Source organism: Pungitius pungitius, chromosome 9, assembly GCF_949316345.1.
Source record: "Pungitius pungitius chromosome 9, fPunPun2.1, whole genome shotgun sequence".
In the NCBI taxonomy this organism is placed as follows: domain Eukaryota; kingdom Metazoa; phylum Chordata; class Actinopteri; order Perciformes; family Gasterosteidae; genus Pungitius; species Pungitius pungitius.
Window position 1 is genome coordinate 4,598,941 of NC_084908.1, and position 23,153 is coordinate 4,622,093.

At 39.3% G+C, this 23,153-nt stretch overlaps 4 protein-coding genes across 5 annotated transcripts in view; 1 reads left to right on the top strand and 3 right to left on the bottom strand.

Annotated features, from left to right (window-relative positions):
* The first annotated feature begins 1,684 nt into the window (after positions 1-1,684).
* On the top strand, positions 1,685-3,405 carry LOC134132758 (uncharacterized). The gene is made up of 5 exons (XM_062564684.1): positions 1,685-1,920; positions 2,118-2,265; positions 2,359-2,607; positions 2,694-2,962; positions 3,277-3,405. Exons 1-4 carry the CDS (start codon positions 1,881-1,883, stop codon positions 2,929-2,931), a joined length of 675 nt encoding a protein of 224 aa, XP_062420668.1. The 5' UTR covers positions 1,685-1,880; the 3' UTR covers positions 2,932-2,962; positions 3,277-3,405.
* Positions 3,406-3,476: 71 nt separating this feature from the next.
* LOC119218510 (uncharacterized) lies at positions 3,477-10,998 on the bottom strand. The gene is made up of 15 exons (XM_062564335.1): positions 10,816-10,998; positions 10,256-10,630; positions 9,568-9,731; positions 8,027-9,431; positions 7,555-7,761; positions 7,145-7,383; positions 6,948-7,048; positions 6,649-6,824; positions 6,120-6,314; positions 5,714-5,800; positions 5,140-5,393; positions 4,932-5,057; positions 4,572-4,712; positions 4,294-4,402; positions 3,477-4,194 (listed from the first exon to the last, which is right to left on the bottom strand). Exons 4-15 carry the CDS (start codon positions 8,157-8,159, stop codon positions 3,983-3,985), a joined length of 1,980 nt encoding a protein of 659 aa, XP_062420319.1. The 5' UTR covers positions 8,160-9,431; positions 9,568-9,731; positions 10,256-10,630; positions 10,816-10,998; the 3' UTR covers positions 3,477-3,982.
* A 446-nt stretch (positions 10,999-11,444) lies between these two features.
* On the bottom strand, positions 11,445-13,930 carry LOC134102911 (uncharacterized). Its single transcript, XM_062564685.1, has 4 exons — positions 13,843-13,930; positions 13,247-13,657; positions 11,938-12,101; positions 11,445-11,802 (listed from the first exon to the last, which is right to left on the bottom strand). The coding sequence occupies exons 1-4, from the start codon at positions 13,877-13,879 to the stop codon at positions 11,740-11,742; spliced, it is 675 nt and encodes a 224-aa protein (XP_062420669.1). The 5' UTR covers positions 13,880-13,930; the 3' UTR covers positions 11,445-11,739.
* A 4,926-nt stretch (positions 13,931-18,856) lies between these two features.
* The window catches only part of LOC119218613 (uncharacterized), a 44,147-nt gene continuing 39,850 nt past the window's right edge, over positions 18,857-23,153 (bottom strand). The window contains exons 1-5 of one of the 2 annotated variants that reach the window (XM_037473176.2): positions 21,036-21,085; positions 20,493-20,903; positions 19,578-19,721; positions 19,370-19,413; positions 18,857-19,291 (exon numbers count right to left, since the gene is read on the bottom strand). In XM_037473176.2, the coding sequence (XP_037329073.2) occupies positions 19,172-19,291; positions 19,370-19,413; positions 19,578-19,721; positions 20,493-20,903; positions 21,036-21,072 (756 nt within the window). In that variant the 5' untranslated portion in view covers positions 21,073-21,085 and the 3' untranslated portion in view covers positions 18,857-19,171. Of the gene's footprint in view, positions 19,292-19,369; positions 19,414-19,577; positions 19,722-20,492; positions 20,904-21,035; positions 21,086-23,153 lie in introns of those variants that run through there. The other variant, XM_037473175.2, reaches the window with a different exon arrangement.

A 23,153-nucleotide genomic window follows, 5' to 3' on the forward strand; every position in this document is an offset into this window, starting at 1 on the left:
GAAGATATTTTAAAATCTGTACAGTAAAAATGCTTGATATTCATCATGGTAGTAGTCTAGGAGGTCCTTAACACAGGTACATTAGTCTTTGCCTGGAATTATTGCTAAATCTGTTTTTATTGCAGTCCAAATGTGGAGAAATGGTGCTTTGGAACTAGTAAAAATAGGACTTTTACTTTGAAGAAATCTCCAAATCTGTACAGTAAAAATGTTTGATATTCATCATGGTAGTAGTCTAGGAGGTACTTAACACAGATACATTAGTCTTTGTCTGGAATTATTGCTAAATCTGTTTTTATTGCAGGCCAAACTTTGAGAAATGGTGCATTTGAACTTGCACAAATATGACTTTTACTTTGAAGATATTTTAAAATCTGTACAGTAAAAATGCTTGATATTCATCATGGTAGTAGTCTAGGAGGTCCTTAACACAGGTACATTAGTCTTTGCCTGGAATTATTGCTAAATCTGTTTTTATTGCAGTCCAAATGTGGAGAAATGGTGCTTTGGAACTAGTAAAAATAGGACTTTTACTTTGAAGAAATCTCCAAATCTGTACAGTAAAAATGTTTGATATTCATCATGGTAGTAGTCTAGGAGGTACTTAACACAGATACATTAGTCTTTGCCTGGAATTATTGCTAAATCTGTTTTTATTGCAGGCCAAACTTTGAGAAATGGTGCATTTGAACTTGCACAAATATGACTTTTACTTTGAAGATATTTTAAAATCTGTACAGTAAAAATGCTTGATATTCATCATGGTAGTAGTCTAGGAGGTCCTTAACACAGGTACATTAGTCTTTGCCTGGAATTATTGCTAAATCTGTTTTTATTGCAGTCCAAATGTGGAGAAATGGTGCTTTGGAACTAGTAAAAATAGGACTTTTACTTTGAAGAAATCTCCAAATCTGTACAGTAAAAATGTTTGATATTCATCATGGTAGTAGTCTAGGAGGTACTTAACACAGATACATTAGTCTTTGCCTGGAATTATTGCTAAATCTGTTTTTATTGCAGGCCAAACTTTGAGAAATGGTGCATTTGAACTTGCACAAATATGACTTTTACTTTGAAGATATTTTAAAATCTGTACAGTAAAAATGCTTGATATTCATCATGGTAGTAGTCTAGGAGGTCCTTAACACAGGTACATTAGTCTTTGCCTGGAATTATTGCTAAATCTGTTTTTATTGCAGTCCAAATGTGGAGAAATGGTGCTTTGGAACTAGTAAAAATAGGACTTTTACTTTGAAGAAATCTCCAAATCTGTACAGTAAAAATGTTTGATATTCATCATGGTAGTAGTCTAGGAGGTACTTAACACAGATACATTAGTCTTTGCCTGGAATTATTGCTAAATCTGTTTTTATTGCAGGCCAAACTTTGAGAAATGGTGCATTTGAACTTGCACAAATATGACTTTTACTTTGAAGATATTTTAAAATCTGTACAGTAAAAATGCTTGATATTCATCATGGTAGTAGTCTAGGAGGTCCTTAACACAGGTACATTAGTCTTTGCCTGGAATTATTGCTAAATCTGTTTTTATTGCAGTCCAAATGTGGAGAAATGGTGCTTTGGAACTAGTAAAAATAGGACTTTTACTTTGAAGAAATCTCCAAATCTGTACAGTAAAAATATTGCATTTACTGTACAAGAGTAGTCAGACTCGTCCTTAACTCATATACTTCAGTCATTGTTCAGAATATTTGATTAAATAGGTTTTATTCCGGTTACTTGCTCAATACCGTAAATGTCAGCATAAACGTGCACTAAAATTCAAGTGTCGGCTCAGTTGACCACGGATATCCGAGTGTCGGCTGAGTTGACCGCAGTGTGAAATTCACAGAAGTCATCCAAACACCGGCTACAAGCTAATGCGTGGTCACCTGAATGCAAGAGGTGTGCGTGTTCCAAGTGAGTATAATAATATGGGCATTATTTAAATGTATTTTTAATTTGGAGCTCTGCCCTTTTGAAAGGTGAAGGAAGCCTGCTTAAAGACATCGCCTCTGAGATGTAGAATGTGTATAATAGGAGAGAAACGCATTTCACACAAGAAACACAATATCTGACAGTAATATTCTGAGCTGTCCGGATGTTCCTCTCCTCAGTCTCAAGACTGCAAGAGTCTTTACGCAGAGTAGATGCAGAGGGAGTCCACATGAGACGTCTGAGGCTGCGTGTATTAAGGCGACGGCAGTATTTTGTTCCTGGCCCAAACTCTTTGTGGCATATAGATGGCCACCATAAGCTCATCAGGTAAGTGATATTAGCAGATAAACAATGCATCGTTCTAGATGTTTCATTACAATTTTATTTACAATAAAGTATCTTTTCATGTGTTTGCAACAGGTGGAGATTTGTTGTCCACGGTGGGGTGGATGGATTCAGTCGTTTAGTGGTCTACCTGACTGTGGCTGGCAATAACAGAGCTCATACGGTCTTACAGAGCTTTATCGCCGCTGTTGAGCAGTATGGGCTGCCATCAAGGGTACGGTCTGATAAAGGGGGGGAGAATGCAGATGTAGCAGAATTCATGATCAGAAGCAGAGGTACCGACAGGAATTCACACATCACAGGCAGAAGTGTCCACAATCAGCGGTAAAGAAATGTGTTTGGCAACTAGGCTCACACAACTAACATACGTCACATAAATTAACAATTTGTCAATTTTATCCTAAACACAGAATAGAGAGGATGTGGAGAGATGTTTATGAACATGCCCTGGACCTCTTCTATCAGATCTTTACTTCATTGGAAGATCAGGGAACACTGAATCCAGACAATGAAGTCCATCTTTTCGCTCTGCACCGGATTTTCCTTCCACTGGTCCAGCAAAGCCTAGACTCTTTTCGCGACGCTTGGAACTTTCACGGTCTGAGAACTGAAAGGAATCAGTCACCACAGCAACTCTGGAGAAGATAGAGAGCAAGGCCCTGAGGAGGATCCTACTGAGGTTAACAATCAACTTTAAACACGTTTTAAAAGTGTTTCCCCAAAGGAATAATTATTATATTTTTTTTGATAAATGTGGTACTTTAAAATGGAGCATTTACTATAGATTATTGTCTTTAGAATCTCCCAAGCTTTTAAAGATCAACCTGTGAGCTGTAGTTTCTACAGTGCATACTACAGCTGTATTATTTTACAAAGCTGATTTTAATAACTAACAATTTCTCACTGACTTGGTGACCAAAAATAACAATCTTGCATAAGGACATGTCAAACTATTTTTAAGCACAAGTTTGATTATGCTTGTCATCTATTCAGATTTCTGAAGAGTATGGGATCGACTGGAACGGACCTCACGGCCTTCATGGAGGCACTGTATCAGTCCCTGAGGTTCAGCTGGCCCGTGAGCTCTCAGATGAAGAGGTTGCAATTTTGCCAGCTCCAGGAGTTTCTGTTACTGATGCGCTTAGATTATATGTAGAGACTGTGGAAGTGTTATCAAGAATCTTAGACTGATGTCCAAGCCATGTTTTTATTTGTTGTGTTAGAACCAGCAGTCAAAAACTGAAAGTTTGCTTTCCTTTTAAAAGAAATATATGCAGAATAAAAAAATGAATAACAAAAGGTCAACTACTGCACAGTGTGTTAATCTAAGTTTTCAAAGACTCTGAACAGTGTAGGCATTGACATTAGGGCTGGGCAATATGGAGAAAATCAAATATCACAATATTTTTGACCAAACACCTCAATGACGATATTGTATGGTTGACAATTGATTCAGTCACAAAATATCTTCCACCTTTAAATTTCTGATAAATAACCATCATAATGTGGATATAATGACTAAGTGGTTAAAGGCAAATACTAGAACAGTCTGGTAAATTCAGAAAATTACACTTTACTGTAATGCAGCCTTTGAAACCAGGAAAAGACTGAACTTACCATGTAACATTACATGTCAAAATTACGATAGATATAATATTGAAATATTACCCAGCCCTAATTGACATCTGTCTGAACAAACTTAAACCAGCCCAAATCCAGTACTTTTTATAGCAGCGACAAGTGCTTTCTCAAAGTCCATGTAGATTTTGAAATGAGCTGGCAGCTTTAGGGTTTCAAAGCATGTGGAGGACGTAGGAAGGGTTCCCCCAGAAATCTCCACTATCAATTCAGGAGGAAGCATCTCCCAGCCAACCCAGAATGTCAGCAGCTGGGCCAGGGTACCTGATGAAGCTAAAAGTCATACAATGGATTGAACACATTTAGTTCAACTTAATTTCATATCTATCCATGAGACAGAAGCATTTGTAAAAAGAGAAATAAGGTTTATACCTGTTTCAATGAACATCCTTAAAAAGCCAGTGATGCGGCAGGTGGTGTCCAAGTCAAAGTCTTCATCATCACTGTCCTCAACTGGCCATGTGATTTTTTCTAGGAGCATCTTAAAGAAAAGAAAAATTGTAATTTAAAAAAAGGGAGAACTTATTTTTTTGGTGAAGGACTATGCAGATCACATTTTTGGAAAATGGAAAAATAGCCAGCTCAGTCATTGAAAATAGACGTAAAATTCATCAAGTTAAGTCACAAATATAACTAAATTACTGACTTACCTGGGGTGTGAACTGCATTTCAGCCATTTTGGGGAAAAGAAGTGGGACAACATCTGGCCTAGATGTCAGCAGGGGCCATACCATCACATCTTTCAGTCCCTTTCTCAACTGTTTAATTTGGCGCATGGTCCTCCCAACGACCTAAGAGACAGACCGACCCATATTACAGCCCAAATCCTTAACCCAAATTTGTTGACAAAGTAGAAAAAATGTTAATAAAAGCACAATAAAGTGCCTTAAAAAATCCATTTAAACTCTAGTACTTAAACTCTTGTGTTAACATTAACAAGTCAGGGTTCAGAATACATTCCATAATTTCAACAAGTACAGCAATGGATTCTGTCACCAGCAGGAACTCACTGCATGGAGTAGAAGTTTATTATGTAGCCATCTCCGATTTGTTTTGGTGACTGCCGGAAGATCCCAAGACATGGAAAGATCTGAAACTGTGTCTTTCTGTTCCGGTGTAAGTTCTTCATGTTCAAGCTAGAATAAGGACCATACCATTTATTATATCAGCCCAAGCAATATTTTTTTTTACATGGCAAAGTTTTTTTAGGTTACATACCAGTTCTATGATGCTCCTGATGTGCAGATCAGGACAGTCTTTAACAACAACAGTAGCCATTTCAGGGTCCCCATTGAAGAGTACATGAATTACAGCAGGACTTAATCCTGTGACATGGGGACCGTCATGCAGAAAGGTGTGGGCCAACATCCTTCCTGCAACCCGGAAGAGGTTGCTTTCAATAAGTGCCTCTGATGCTGCTGGAACAAGATGGTCAGGTTCACCCTCAAATAGCAGTGTTCGGCCCATTCCTCCTGTAAAGTACCAAGAGAGCAAGGAATAAAGTCACCACAATTAACCTCTTAAATACATAAAATTACATCATACTAGTGCAGTGCCCGTTGAAAATGTGCCTGTTTGGAACGGGCGATTACTTGGCCTGTGTTATTGCTGCTTGTAGAATTCACTTAAACCAAATTGTAGCCTACTCCAAAATGACCCCAAACTACTACAAATGCAACCCCCCTGTATACCCCACTACCGATTTACCTGACACAAAACATTGCCCACCGACCCTCCGCTAAACAACACATATCTGCGTTCATCAACCACCAGAACGTGTGCGTGTACTTACCAAGATCTAGACTGAATCCAAACTGGAGTTTGGATATGATTGTTGTCATAAAGTACCGCATCACTCCCTCTCCGATAGCAACATCACCTGAAATTAAATACTGATAATAACACAGTGGAAAAAAGTGGCCGACAAATACAGGTAACTGAATTAGCTAACATTTAACAAACAAGGGAGAAAAATAGTCAAAATTCTATTGGCTGTAATTCTAGAACAGCATCCTTAATATTGATTATTCCAGATAAGAGTATATTGTGCACAATATTCACATACATAACATTTTTTATCAATTATATAATTTTGTGCATTTCATTGTCCCATTTTCCAATGGGACAATTCCATATATGCTACTTGAGTGGTATAAACTGTACTGATGTATTTATATTATAAACTTTATATTACTTACCAACCAGAGTACAATGAAGTGGAGATGCCCATTCTTGCTGCTGTTTATAGAATAAGAGAAGCTCCCGTTCCCGGTCCTCTTCAGACTCCCTTACATCCATCTTCATTCTAAGTGGTTTCCCAGTTGCATGTTCCCTTAGCAGATTCTCTTTGAAAACTTTGGCAGCTTGAGTGGGTTCTTTAATAAGCTTCCATTCTAAACAAAAGACAACAAAGTTATCTATTCCAGAGACATATGAGTTGGCATGTTACCTGCATATACAGATACCCTCTCACTCCACAGAACAGGAGATCAGTTTTCACTGATAAAACGCGAGACCCAACAGCTTACAAATCTGTCACAACGCTGAGTTGACATAAAAAGGCATTCAACAAAAACTAAATATTAGAAAAATAGAAAAACCCAGGTGCATGTTATTAATTGCCTGTAACTGTATTATCTTATCCAATTATATCTTACAAGTGTTATCTTTCTATTGACTTTTCAGTTACACACAATCTTATAGCAACACTATTGTGATGACACATACCACTGTCTGTTTCTTTGTGATCCAACTCCTCGTTAACAATCACTGCTGGTACTACTGCACTCTCGGCTGATGTTTCAGACCTCTCTGGAACACTGTCACTGACTAGGGCGGTCTCACTATCATTTTCTTCCCTTTGGCCTCCCTCTTGTTCTCTTTCTGATTCCTGCATGGGTGTCCTTGAAGTGAATACAATTGAAATGATGGTCATACTCACTTATTTGTGTGCACAACACTCCAAGAGGACATATTCCCTAAGAAAATGAATATGCTACCCTTGCATTGCTTTAGGAAGTACATACCCATTGCAGCTCAATCTGTGCAGCTTCATCTCTGAAAAGGGAACTTCCTTCTGACAAGTGATGCAGGGGATGACTGGACCAGAGGCAGGACGTGAGCTCTCCTAACAACAACAAATGGCTTTTAATTAATGATTAAAAGTCACCAGTAATCTTTGTTTTGATTATGTATTAAACTAGGTCTCTGTAAATTTATGTACACAATCTAAGGATAGATCCTGTTGAAGTGGACGTATGTAGATGGTAGCCTGTCCAATCATCGTCGATGGATCTTTCAGATAGGCAAGGGTGTATCCAGTGCTGGGACACTGAAGCAATGCAAGATTTCGACTGCGAGTCGATCCTACAAGTTTTAGAAATTCAAAGCCTCCACCTTGTTGGAGCTTCGGAAACACTTCCATCAGTTTATTTGTTATAACCATGGGATCGTGGTCATTCCCTGGAGAAAACAAAACAAAATCATAACTCACCTCACCTTAAATTAAGCAAATAAGCCTGTGATAACTATTATTCACACTATTAAAATCAATTACGTTTACATAAATGCAAATAATTTCAACGAACAGTACACACATTTTTTAGTTTTGGTAAATCCATAGTTCGCACTGACCTGAAAATGTTACTTTTTGCTCTCCAAGTCCTGAAGTAAGAAGTTCAGCTTTAAACAGTACGCTTGGAATTTTATCCGCATTGTGGTCAGCCAAACAACAGACGGTGTGTGTGTAGCTTCTTCGGCAAACTTGGACTTGTGCTGGTCGTCTCGTCATATTCCTTCTGGCTCCAATGTTATATGGCGCAAAGAGCCTTGCTACCTCCGCTGTAACACAGAAAAACGTCACCACTCAATGGTCACCAGTCAGCTAAAACAGCCTCTACTTCTATCTTGGGATGCTCAAACCAGCTAACACCATTAGCGAACTAGCTCGTTTTAAGCTCCCCCAATTAACAATGAACGTGTCACGCACGAAACATCATAATACCACATACAAATTCATTTTCGAGGCGATCTAATTTAACCCACACGTGTGTCCCGAATCATTAATTAGTAGCACACCTGGCTAACATGAAATTACTTAGCTTACCTTGGACAGGTGTACGTGATTGAGCGGCCGGTATCTGCTGTGACGGAGCCGCCGGAGCCGTTGGACTTCTGCGCAGAGCTTCCTCAATCAAATTCGCTGCTTCTCTCAGCAGCTCTGGGCAACTTTTTGACATTTTGTCCTGCACGGCGTCTCAACATTGGGGCTAGCAGGACCGCGTAATCTCCTTTATTTTTAGCCGTTGCAATGAAAGTTCTGTTTAACAGCGTATCCAAACCAACGTAGAGGTGAATAGCGCCACCAAGTGTATTGGAATGTGTTCAGTAGCTCTGCATCAATCCAGTATCTCGAATTGATTTGTCTTGACTTGATGCACAGGGTAACCAATCAGGCGTTAGGTTCCGCCTACCAACTTTTGATGGGTCAATTTGACAGTTTTAAGTAATTCATGAAGCGCTGCAACGCAGGCCCATGAAATGTAAATGTAAATAGTAAAATAGTTATATATGCATTTTACATACAATGAATCAGTATTTTAATTAATTAATGACACATTTAATTACACTTTTATGTATTTAATTCTAATTTTAATTAATTAATGACACATTTAAGTAATTATTTAATGGTGTTTTTATTTATTTCATTGTGGCCCTTTTAGTCCTCCATACAAAACAGCGGAACAGAACAGAAAAGGTAAAACACTTAAAATAAATTCCAAAGAGGCTTGAAGTAGCTGTCCTCATCTGCTTGACGACGAGCCATGCCTTGGGTTGACACAGATCATGAGAGGGGCCCCTTGAGGGGGATCCCGATAACAGTGTCGTTGCATTTTATTCTTAACCAGTCGTTGTCTTGGGGCCCCAAGCCGGCTCGGCGCCCCAAGCCATTGCTTGTTTTGCTTGCCTTGTCGCGACGGGCCCGTGCGTGTGTCGTAATTTCTTACCGGTACGGCGTACCGGGCCAGTACCGGCTTACTTTCACCACCTGCATGTGACCCGTCAGAGTGATCTCTGGAGCAGTGGACAGCTGTACACAGTTGAGTTAGGAAGCATTGCAACAGACTACCTTCTCTTTAGCAGGTTGGACACACCAGCATGACACTGTTGGGTAAAGTTAATGGGAGGAGGATGTTTAAAAACTATCCAGCATATATATATATATATCACTGATCACGGATCACTGATCCGACATAAATTTGTACATTTTTACATGTAATGAAATACACACACTCATATACATATTCTTCAACACACACACATAACACACACACACACACTCACAAGATCTGTCTGAAACCACACGACAGCAAACAAGAGGAAACGCAAATCATTTCATTCCGTTTGGTTCCAGCTTGAGTAAAACAAACGTGGCGTCCATCCTCTGCCTATTGGTGTTTTTTTACCTCCACAGCCTGGAACACGACATGAGTGAAACACTCATCTTCACCCTGAGAGACAATGAGACATTTGTTATCTTCAAGTATTTGATTCTTCTATTTTGCTTTTATATCATGAATCTGTGCCTGAGACGCATTAAAGCAACTGCAAAGTACATAAAGTCCCCAAATGGTTACTGTCTACTACCTGGCCCTCAGCAGGGACACCACCTGTTTTCTGATAGAAGTGATAAACCAAAATGAAGGCGATGACGGAGGACAGAATAGTGATGGCTGGACCGAACACCATCAACAAGGAGGGTTTATCAGGCACAGGGTTTTCATTCCAGCTGCTGTGGTCAGGGCTGGAATCTGGAACACATACACATGTGGATTACTCTTTAACTTATTCTTGCCTTCGGTAACACCTTTAACAATATCTACATCAGTTGTGACTGGTCAATAAGGGCAGGATGAGCTATGCCAGAGATTTACAACAAAAGTATGTGCAACAAAATCATGAAAAAATAAATGCTCAAGAAATAGTCAAACACCTGCTACAATTCATGAACTAGGATTTTAGCATTCTACGCAATTTCCTATTTCACTTTCTCATGATCGGCAGGTCATGAGATTGATAAATATATAGTTTCTCACGAAATGAAAAGGAGAAGGAAGACTTTAGAAATGTTTTTACTTCAACAACAAGAGAAGGCTGGTTCCTGTACAAGAGTAACTCTGTGAATATAATGTTTTACAGACACTGCTGGATCTTATTTAAATTCAGCAGTGGTCATTAAAAAGAACAAAAACACATTGTTATATAATAATAATTAATTATAATAATTGTTTGGTCAAATCATAATACAGGAACATAGTCAGAGCAGCAAACTTACTGATTGAGATCCTTGTTGTCAAGTTGCTGTAAACCATTATGTATTCAACTCCTTTCTGTTCAACTCCACAGTAGTAGAGTCCCTCATCAGAATCAGTGATGTTCATGATCAGCAGGTCATAGGAATCAGAAGAAAAGTTTCTCACAAATTGAAAACGAGGAAGAACCTCCAGATAATCCTTAGTATCACTGATCCGACCGTTTATTATTCTGTAAACTTTAAGGACAAGAGGAGGCTGGTTCTCATGAGAGCAGTTCCTGTACCACACTATGAATGCTGCAGTTGATAATTTACAATCACAGTAGAGAGTGATGTTGTCTCCTCGTCTGACTGACACTGATCCAGAGATCCATTCATGACTGCAGGATGCAACTCCTGGAAAACAGAGAAAATGGTAAAAGCAGCTGAAAATGTGCTGCGTGTTGGATGGTTTCACGTTACAGCAGGGGCAGATTTCTGCTCAACACAACAACAATGAGAGCGTAAGGGAATTATTCTCAAAATTAGACCCAACAACACAATTGATACAAAAACCTCCACATTCGTCTCAAAAGACTTACCTAAGAGAGCGACCACAGAAATGTGCAGCATGTCCATGAGTGACGGATGTTACTGAAGGGTTTCACACCCTGTGCCCCTTTTCTGTCAAACCAAGTCTACAATGTGATTGGTCACGTGGCGCTTTTTCTTCTGTTTTCTTTCTATTGGTCTGAAACATGTGATCTTCTATGGTTTCCTCTCGTACAGCTGAGCCCTACTTTCAGTGTGCCTTTTACAGCGAATATTCGAATGTCATTTTCGTGCAATTTTGACAGCCCTAATATGTGTGTGTTTATGTATATATATATATCTTTAAAACATATACACCATCACTATTGAGAGCCCTACAACTCCATCCTGACTACACTACCCTTGACCACTCAGGCTGTGTATTTATGTTGGTACTATATACCGGGGGCCACTTCCCCCGAGACACCCCCGCACTATGGGCTTGCATAATGGACTGTGAGAATTTCTATCATACAAACCTTCATATTCTGTTGACTCTTACTGTCAAAATGTATGTACTTCTTGAATAGCTGTTGTTCTTTGCATTCCGTTTTATGAGCATTAACCATACAAGGTTGTTTGGTTTTCGATTCATAAAAAAAGCGGAAAACGGCCGACCATTTTTGTTTTATGATTTGGTTTTATTCAATGACAAATAAAAGCAAGTTAGCTATAAGGCGGTTGCTAAATATGGTAACAAAGTTAGAAAAGTACATATTCAACAGATTAAAAAAATGTATATATATGTCTGATTGAGAAAATGATACCATTGTAGTTGAGATAATTACAGCTCTGATAACGAATTGTTAGCAAGCGACTTACACAAAACCACACAACTCTCTGAAACTACACGACAGCACACAAGAGGAAACGCAAATCATTTCATTCCGTTTGGTTCCAGCTTTAGTAAAACAAACGTGGCGTCCATCCTCTGCCTATTGGTGTTTTTTTACCTCCACAGCCTGGAACACGACATGAGTGAAACACTCATCTTCACCCTGAGAGACAATGAGACATTTGTTATTTTCAAGTATTTGATTCTTATTTTGTGTTTTATGACATGAATCTGTGCCTGAGACGCATTAAAGCAACTGCAAAGTACATAAAGTCCCCAAATGGTTACTGTCTACTACCTGGCCCTCAGCAGGGACACCACCTGTTTTCTGATAGAAGTGATAAACCAAAATGAAGGCGATGACGGAGGACAGAATAGTGATGGCTGGACCGAACACCATCAACAAGGAGGGTTTATCAGGCACAGGGTTTTCATTCCAGCTGCTGTGGTCAGGGCTGGAATCTGGAACACATACACATGTGGATTACTCTTTAACTTATTCTTGCCTTCGGGACCACCTTTAACAATATCTACATCAGTTGTGACTGGTCAATAAGAGCAGGATGAGCTATGCCAGTGATTTACAACAAAAGTGTGTGCAATAAAATCATGAAAAAATAAATGATTCATGAACTATTAATTTAGCGTCCATTACTTCAATCTTTTAGATATTATTGCATGTTTAGAAGGCCTACAAACTGAAACTTGTCTCAGCAAGTTAAAAACACACATCAGTGGTTAAAGAAAGTTCCAGGTGTGTAGTTTATCTTTTGAAGTTGTTCGTGTTGCATCCTTTCTTTTAACAAATAAAAACACCACTGACCATGTTTGAGCTGTAAAATGTTTAAAATGAATCTTGTTTCCCGCCATTTAACGTAGAGATCTCTTTGGAATTGGAACCATTTGAGAATAATGAATGCCCGAATAGCTTCGATTTCTTTTTTTTATTGATTTCATTGAGCTCCCGTCTATCAGACTTAAACACATGTCTTTAAGACAATATATATATATATATATATACTGATCTGCAGATGATGCCCATTTTATGTATACACATATATACACATATACACTTTATCAACCTGTTGCTCATATTATGGCTTACGGCTTTCCTATTTCACTTGAATACATAGTTTCTCTCAATGTAAAGGAGAAAGAAGATTTGAAAGAAAGAGAAATGTTTTTACTTTAACGACAAGAGAAAGCTGGTTCTTATGACAGCCGTGCCTGTACTACAGTAAGATACTGTAATGTTAACAACATCATTTGTTCTACTGTCACTGCTGGATTTTAATTCAATTCAGCAGGGTTCATTGAGAAGAACAAAAACACATGCTGCATCAACATTACTACTTGCCTTGCGAAGATGTTCAGATCTTTTCAGAATAAAGTGCCAAGATAAACTCTTAACTTTGGGTTTACTGTTTTATTTCAGCCTGGCCGTTGTGGATGCCCATCATCTCTGTGAGACGTCATAACGGTTCCCCTTTTGATCTTTAATAAAAGTACATATGAGGCCTGTGTACATTTTCCTCCTGGGTGATAATTGTTTAGTCAAATCATACAACATAGATCTCACAGGAACAAAGTCAGAGCAGCATACTTACTGATCGAGATCCTTGTTGTCACGTTGCCGTTTCTGTAAACAGTTTCAGAGCTAATTAATTCTTTATCATCCACAATACGCTGTCGAGTTCCACAGTAGTAGAGTCCCTCATCAGAATCAGTGATGTTCATGATCAGCAGGTCATAGGAATCCGAAGAAAAGTTTCTCACAAATTCGAAATGAGGAAGAATCTTCAGATGATCTTTGGTGTCCTGGCCCTGATTGTGTGCTAATCTGTATGAACGGACGTCTAATTTAATGACAAGAGGAGGCTGGTTCTCATGAGAGCAGTTCCTGTACCACACTATGTGTACACCAGTTGATAATTTACAATCACAGTAGAGAGTGATGTTGTCTCCTCGTCTGACTGACACTGATCCAGAGATCCATTCATGACTGCAGGATGCAACTCCTGGAAAACAGAGAAAATGGTAAAAGCAGCTGAAAATGTGCTCCGTGTTGGATGGTTTCACATTACAGCAGGGGCAGATTTCTGCTCAACACAACAACAATGAGAGCGTAAGTGAATTGTTCTCAAAATTAGACCCAACAACACAATTGATACAAAAACCTCCACATTTGTCTCAAAAGACTTACCTAAGAGAGCGACCACAGAAATGTGCAGCCTGTCCATGAGTGACGGATGTTACTGAAGGGTTTCACACCCTGTGCCCCTTTTCTGTCAAACAAAGTCCTACAATGTGATTGGTCACGTGGCGCTTTTTCTTCTGTTTTCTTTCTATTGGTCTGAAACATCTGGTCTCATGAGGTTTTCTTGATACATTAGATTACAGCTAAGTCCTGCTTTCAGTGTGCCTTTGTAGGACGTATACAGTTGGTCAGCGTTTTATTTTTCCTAGACTTAGAGGTTCGGACACATGTAACAGAGGTTAACGACGCTTAAATGAACCATTTGTTTATATTCTCACTTTATTGTCTTTACTGTTCTATCCAATAAAAATATAAATAACACAACAATATAAAAATGGCAAAGTTATGAAGAACATAATATATTGATTCGTTCGATGTCAACTACCAACTACCTTCTTAAGCCTACTATATTTTTCTGCCTTTTATTTTTTTGCCTATATACTTGCATACTTGTATGCTTTTCAATGCAGGACTTGAACACATGCACGTTTATACAGTATATATGCTTATTGCATAGAAATATTAATAATTCGCGCAAAAAACAGACACATGCGCACGTGCCATTAACGTGCACAGCGCCACATTCCTGGAGTACCTGTTTCGCCATAATGTATGTTTTTATGTCTCTATGTATAGTATATGTGTGTATATATGTTTATGACTATATAAATATGTAACCTCGCGGCCATATATCATAGAGTTTCACTTCTACTGGAGTACACTATCCTACTTCTCCTTCCACGTGTCTCTGGTTGAGAGATGTACCTCTGAACCCACCCAGCCTCCTGATCTTGGGTTGGTTCTGTAGTCCAGGTTGCTGTTCTGTTTCGTTGCTGTGCCTAGTGTTTGGAAACAGTCACCGAAAAGTCCAGATACCATGGTTTCATCCGTGTCTACTCACACTCTCTGAATCTCATGACAGAGCCCTTGGACCTTTGGATTTGGTGCAGTGGTGACAACATGAGGTACTTCGTGTGCTGCTGCTTAGCCTTGTGTTTCTCCAGCTGTATGAAGACCACACCTTCTTCTTGCAGGTCTTGCTGGCGCCCTGCATCAGTGTTTTCATCCGTGTGGCACGCAGCAGTGTGAGCTGCAAAATGAAGCCACTGTTTTTCTTTGTGGGTTTCCTGTGGCCTGATCACACAACGGGCACAACGTGGTCAGGTAAAGTTGTTGTTTCTCTGTATTGTGTTGTTTCTTCTCAAAAGAAGTAACACCCTCTGCCTCAAAAACCCCCCACATCCACTAGTTTCCACTCCTTTTTTAACACTTTGCAGGGATGATTCACCAAATAAACACACATATGTGTATGCATATGTATGTTTCATTGTCATAATAATGCAGGCAGCGAGGCTCGCTAACGTCTATATAAAACAGAAAGCTGTCAATCAACATGGGATTTGTTCATCAGGAAAATCTTGTACGCATTTATGGGAAATTAGGTGTTTATAGTACTTTTTCCTCCACCCCAGTAACCAGGGAAACCCAGACATTCAAAAGAATAAATGCATGTTTGTAATAAGACATTCATGGTGGTTGACTTTTATTGGGTGAACTGGTGATGCATCACCATTAGGAACTATGTTCATTCTTGTTATTAATGGTTCAAATTCCTGTAGTTACTTTTACAAAGTTCACCGAGGAGGGTTAAATAACACACATGAGTCTTTACACACACTTCAATCAATCAGACATATGTAGAGAGATCAGAGAAGTCAGATCAGAGCTTAACGAACTGGGTCCTTGTTGTTATGATGCCTATATCTGTAAACCAGATCTGGGGAATATTTGTATGTTTTCCTCGACCTTAGTACGTCCTGTTCCGCTGTACTAGAGGCCTTCATCAGAGTTCAGGGGATTCATAACATTCACCGATTCATGGGCTGCACTCCATTTAAGGTCTAGTTTAAGGACAAGACTTCTCATGAGAGCACTTCCCGTACCACACCATGTGCACTCCACTTGATAAAGTAGAGTCACAGTAGAGACTGATGTTGTCTCCTGGCATGACTGTCGCCTCCAACACTCATCCAGTGGTCCAAGCATGCCTGCAGGATGCAGCTATTGGAATATCAAGACACATGCAAAAGCAAGGAGACGAGTGGTGGACAGACAAAAACTCAACACAGAAACACTGACATGTTTCCATGGATTCATTATATATAATCAAAAGAAGTAAATCCTTAAGTTTATGAAAATACACTCAGGTCCATGTGAGATGAGGACCTGGTGTCTCACTGGCAGAGTTCATGACATTTCCGCATACAGGATATGTAAGTTGTGATCGGCATCTTCTTCTTCTGTGGTTGTGTGTGGCTGTGGTTGTCTTGTGAAACGATATCTTCCCAGACCTGAACCTGTACACACGCTGACTGAGGACTGAATACAACAGGTGCTTTCACACAGTGTATAATGGTACACTTTAGGGACCAACGAAATATCCCCAGCTTTATTGTTCATGTTTAGTGGAAACCACCAGAACTGTATGAAAGTGTTTTGGGTTATTGTCACATTGGCTGTAATAGAGTACAGCCTTTACAGGGTCTCTTTCCCTCCTGTGATGAGCAGAGTGTTGAATCAGACACACCAGCATGGACGGATGCTAAAGTTATTAGCATTCTTGTGATATGAGTGTAGTTAATGCTGTTGAGGCTATGGCCACAAATAGTATGCTTTGCCCGAGTCATTAAAGAAAAGCAACGTCAGTGCAGATCTCTCACCTCGCAGCACACATCAGAGGGATCGTGACCTTCTTTCACAGCGGCCCACGAGTTGAAGACGGAACAGGCTTCGCGGCTTCCTGTACACTAAAGAACTCACGGGGGTTCAAAGCAAAAAAGAACATACTTTCAACCGAATTGTGACTTTGTGAACCGTACCACCCCCAGAGCTATAAAAGACATTTTTTCTTTAATCCTTCAGAGGTTGTGAGATCGCCATCAGACCACAAATCTGTGTGAAGTGACACCCCGGTCTTGACGGTGCATTTTACGCCAGAGTGTACCAGGCCGAGGAGGTGAGATGATGCTTCTGGTGTCCAAAATCCAACATAACGCTTAAGCTTATTATCTTTAATGGGTGGACGGAGGACGAGAGGGAGCGAGTGTCACGGTTTGGGTCTGCTTCTTGTCTTATTTTGTAGTTTTCATGTCTCTTGTGTCCCTGGGTAACTTCACTTCCTGTCTTCCCCTGTGATTGTCTGCCGTGCCTGATCGTTTCCACCTGTGTTCAATCACCTGCACCTCCCTTGTGTATTTAAGATCTGTGAGTCTCTTGTCTTGTGTGGCGTCATTACATGTCGATTGTCCATGTGTCAAAGTAAGTCTCTTGTGTTTCCAAGTCCAGGTCCTTGTTTTTTGTCGGTTTTGTTTTCTCCTCCTTCCTCCCCTTTTTGGTTGGAGCGATTTTGATTTCGAGTTCTTTGACTATTAAAGCCCTTTTATTTTTCATCAACTCTGCGTTTGAGTCCTCCCTCCTTGCCCTCGCACCCCGCGCTGTGACAGCGAGAGAGAGAAAGAGAGAGGATAAGTAGTGGTGACGGGCTACAATCATTTTGCTCTCTTGGTGACGACAACTATAAGCTCACATACTGCAGTACAAGAGACGTCTCTAAAGACAAATGCTTTGATGTTCAATGAGCATTTTTTAGATTTCTACTGAAACAATGATTTCAGTTTTATCAAAATGCGCCATTCTCACTGCTTGATCCTGTTGATGCAGTTACAATTTACAACAATGAAAAAAAAATCCACCATAAAAACATTTGGAAGTTTGATTAATGTTTGTTTAACGTCTCCATCATCTCACAACTGACAAAGGAGATGAACGATAATGTCACTATGCAGTCAGACAGCTGATTGGCTCTGAATTCAACTTTACCACCAGTAAATAAACAGTTAAACGTTTGAGCTTGTTAGTTTTAGAAGAAAGTATCACATGTAGAACTGTAAAAGGGTACTTTTCTTTTGGAAAACCAGTGCAAACCAGTCCACTTGTACATTGATGATTCTGTTGTATTAAACAAGTTAAATAAGTGTTAAGTTAACATGGTTCAAATAGCGATGAGGGTAAGAGCCAAGGCAATGTACTCAATCCTGTTTTAGATGCGCAGGGAGCTTTTTCACTTTTGACTATACTCACACCTTTATTTCAATATTTGGTCACTGTGCTAAATTAAAACAACTTTCTAGTAAGTGTTTTCTTTTGGATCAAAACACTTGCATTGCTCAGTCTCTTCCAAAAGAGTTATTATTTAAAAATGTTTAATTAACTTTGGCCCATGATTTTGTTACACCAGTAATCAGATGTTGCCACACTGATTGGCCAGCTGGTCAGAGCCAATGGATGCAGTTATAGAATCCAGCAGCTATAAAAACTGTACATTCATGATTCAGCTCCATGTCATTTTGTTTGTTCAGCAGAGGCCAGCAGAGTTCCTTTGGTGTGACTCGCTGTTACTTTCCCTTTCCTTTTTTTTGTGATCCCAGAATTTTTGTCCATTTTCTTAAATACCACGCCTCACTGCAAGAAATCGTATATGTATGTGTACGGTTACAAAAATCTTGATCTAGTAAGGAATAATACATTTCTTTAATTTAATTCAGTAAACACACGCCCACCCTGAAGTGCTGCACTACGTTGTTCACACTAACGGCCGATCTCGAGTGAGCCCATAAGCCCAGTGACCACGGTGAAACCACACGGCACGCTCTCTGCAAACAAAAGACGCCCGCGCACAGTGCAGAGCAGAGCATTGCATCTCAGTCAGGATGTGGTCACACGTATGGCAGAAGAAAATGTCCTAATTTGGCTGAGAGTTGGACATAAAGAAATAAATCTAATTAACAAACAGGAATTGTTTTCAGTGATTTATACCACAAGAACAATAATTTAAAAAAAGGTTGTTGAATGCTCTTCACTGAATTACCTCTGAGAGGTAATGTCACATTAGCTGCACAAGAGCAAACAGGATTTCTCTCTGGGAAGTTTTAAAAAAGTTGTGTTTATTTTTGGCATAACACATTTAATATATAAGTGATAAAAAATGATTGCCTGTCAGGTTTAACATAATGATGAGTACAGAGTGCACCTTACCAACGCAGGTACTGAAGGGGGGGGGTGAGGTAAAGTAAAATGGCTTGGAAATTGATTTGCAGTCCATCAATCACAGTAAGCCCCGCCCTAAAGCAAACTACTCTCTATGGTCTATTTAACTCTAAATGATCAGATTGGTAGATGTTGAATAGTTGTGGTTGTTATTTCCCTTTTTCAGACTCTACATCCTCGAAGTATTGATGGCAGAATAGGTGCTGAAGTCAGAACTCTGGATCTTCTTCTTCTGTGGTCTGTGTGATGTCTGTTGGATTTCCAGTGCAGCATAGCACACATCTTCATCCTGAAATTTGACATTTGTCCTTTAGGATCGTGAACTGATTTATTGCCATGAATCAGTACTTTCTTCTGTTACACCTACCCCATGCTGTCTTCTTTGAGGTGTTTGCTGATCAGGTTGTGGAGCTGCAGAAATCAATACAACATCAGTACAGACAGAACGGTGCATCAACACTCCAACACGGATCAAAAGGAGAGACTTCAGGTTTCTTTGTGATAACAATTCATTCAGTAGATTACCAATGACATTTCTTACATTTAGCTCTTAAGGAGCAGTATACAGTAGTTACCTTTTTTCTGACAGAGATGATAAACTAGAAGAGAGGAGAGCAGAGAGGAGAGAACAGCAATAGCTGGACACAAGGAGAACAGCACCATCCAACACACAACACAGAGGCACTGAGTCTGGGGCGGAGGCTCGCTGGGGTCTGGACCTAAAAAAGAGTTGTGTCAAAAAGATGAATTAAACTCAACGAACACAAAGATTAAACTATACACTGTATGGATATTTTTTGGCACTATAGATAGTCATGACAATGATTTAGCTTTGTTCAGAACACAAACAACTCAGCAACAAGAGCAAAGAAATACATGGTTTTATATATATATATTTTTTGCTTTATTTAAATACATATAAATACAGGCCTTTGATTACTGAATAAAGCTTTTTGCATGTCCAAATAAATATAATAACTGTTGGAGGACCCCTGAACCTAAAGAGCCAGGAATAAAACCACTGTTGGGTTTGAATGAAGTTTAGTAGTTTGTTGAAAATTCAATCTGTTCGTTGAGCAGAATAAGAAATATTCTGCATTGACATTACTTTTTAGTGTGCGGAAACGTTCCAAAAATGTCAGAATAAAGACAAACGTCCAACCTATAATTTTGACAATGCTTCAGATTTAAAATGATAAAATGATATCATAAAAATACAGAACATTACATATTTAGGGATGACCTAGATCCCTTCAGATACATGAAGTCTCAGATTTGGGAACATAAATATTTGTTTAAAGATTTATACTGTTTTCTTTAAGATATTTCAGATATTTCAATATTTCTGTGAGACGTCATAATGGTTCACCTTTTGATCGTTAATATAAGTACAAATGGGGCCTGTGTACATTTTCCTACTTGGTGATAATTGTTTAGTCAAATCATACAACATAGATTTCACAGGAACAACATCAGAGCAGCATACTTACTGATTAAAATCCACGTTGTGACGTTTCCTTTTCTGTAAACAGTTGTGGAGCTAATGAATGATTTTTCCTCCACTGTTTTCTGTTCAGTTCCACAGTAGTAGAGTCCCTCATCAGAATCAGTGATGTTCATGATCAGCAGGTCATAGGAATCAGAAGAAGAGTTTTTCACAAATTGAAAACCAGGAAGACTCTTCAGAAGATCTTTAGTGTCATTAGCTAGACTGATCCTTGAAATTAATGCCCCAACGTCTACTCTAAGGACAAGGGACGGCTGGTTCTCATGAGAGCAGTTCCTGTACCACACTATGTGTACACCAGTTGATGGTTTACAATCACAGTAGAGAGTGATGTTGTCTCCTCGTCTGACTGTCACTGATCCAGAGATCCATTCATGACTGCAGGATGCAACTCCTGGAAAACAGAGAAAATGGTAAAAGCAGCTGAAAATGTGCTCCGTGTTGGATGGTTTCACGTTACAGCAGGGGCAGATTTCTGCTCAACACAACAACAATGAGAGCGTCATACAAAACAAATAAGACTCACCTAAGAGAGCCACTAGAAAAGTGTGCAGCACGTCCATGAGTGATGATGATCGGAAGTTAAAAGACAGCGAGACAGATTTCACCCAAAGACGTCATGCCCCCAAAGACAAAGGAAGTGTTCAATATGATTGGCCAGTCAAGTGGAAAATTCTCTTCTGTTTTTTTCCGTTGGTGTAAAGATGTTTGTGGTATTTTATGCTTCCCGTAAAAGAATACTCTATAATGAACACAATAAGATAAGCCCCACTGAGGGGTTGCCATTACACAGCCTTGTATTTCATCCACTGTTGGGTTTGTACAGTATTACCTACTATTGTACCAAGTTTTTATTGAGAATAATGCTGCCATTTTTTGCAGATCTGATCGTTGGCTTTAAAAATGCGAAATGATTGAGATCCTGACATCCTTTTGTTGTGTTTGTTCCTCTGTTCATGAGAACGGATAAAGAAGTTGTTAGCATTGAGTGACTAGCATGTTGTCCATGTCTTTGCAAAGCTTGACAAGCTCTCCTTCCTGCTTCTGAGGCCAAAAGCTGACGTTCATTTTAATCGTTTAAAAGTCTCTAAGAACACGTCAATTATTAATGATTACCAAAAATACTGTTTATGGCTCTTCTGAAAAATTATACATATGATTATTTTGGAGGTTTGACCTCTAAACACAACAACAGGACACGTGTGTTTGTCTACATGTTCACACACATCATCTCAGAGGACGGATAGAAAATGTCAAATCTTCATGGTGGGAACTATCAAACACACTTGTCTTTAAATTGGGGCTTGAATAAGGTGTAATGCAGTGGTTGCTGTGGTACTGCTATGTGTGCGTGCGTGTCTACACATGCCTGCACTGATGTCCACACTTCATGCTGTTTCCCGTTCAGACTTTGAGTCTCTGTTGATCTACTCACCAAAAAAACACAGTTTTGTGTGACTGTGGTTTGGTGGCTGTATGCGAAGAAAACAAGACCTGGATGAAGATTATTGTTTTTCCATATCCTGTGGCATAGGCATTTATTTCATACTAGAATACTACAACCCACTGTTGAAATTTAATTTGGCGGAGGTAATAATCAATTTTTAGATGTAAGATTTAGAATTAGATGTTTCCACAGATGTGTGTCCAGGTAGTGGCCTACTTCTTGCACCCCATCATCTTTAAGTTTCATTAACCACTTGCTGGAGACGGGATATTGGTATAAATTAACAGATTGAAGAGTAACCCAGACTTTCGTTTGAAGGTCCATTCAGTCTTTAATTCATCATCTAGTCCTTGCATACAGCACACAGGGTGCACTTGGAAATCATCACTCTCACTCAGGGTTCGAAATGAGGGGGATCTGGGGGGTCCCGGACCCCCTATAAGTCATTAGGGACCCCCTATAAGAATTTATTTTTAGATTTTGGGGGGGTCCCCGACAAATATTTTTAACATTAAAAATGATAGGTCTTTAGTGACGTTTTATATTTATAACAATGATTAATTTATTTCCTAACCGGAATGGGCAGCACTCAGGGCAGCCAATAGCATCACAGATAGTTGTTGTGCTCTATGACGCAGACACGTAGGTTATTGTTGAACGCGGCAAAAACGAAGCCTCACAAAGAGTGAAATCCCTCATGAAAATCCTGTAAGTGCTTCGATTATGTTTATATCTCCATAATAATTGCTTATTATAGTAAAATATTTGGAGTTGGTGTTCCTATATCAAGACTATATCAAGAGTGCGTTTGTCAACGTTTCTGGCTGTACGTGAATGAAGCCAAACTGCCAGCTAACAGAAGACAGTTAGCAGTTAGCAGCTAGACTAGTTATTCAAAGCTAGCAAACTAACCTAATTGTCCAGTCAGTGATTACGAAAGATAGCGAGGACTTTATTCAAGTCTGTGAGTTTTGAATGTGAAAATGTCATCCACGTGAATCGTGTAGATCCGAAGTTTTTTTGGGGGGTGGGACTGTTAGGATATTCCTTATCCACCCGAGTTGGTTGATAGAAGAATCCACTGCAGGAAATTAGTTAAAAAGTTTAACATTTATTTAGAAGAGAAAAAGTTGTACATGAGCAATTCTCCGCAGATATATCTGGAGACAATGAAATATATCGAAATGCATCGCAAGC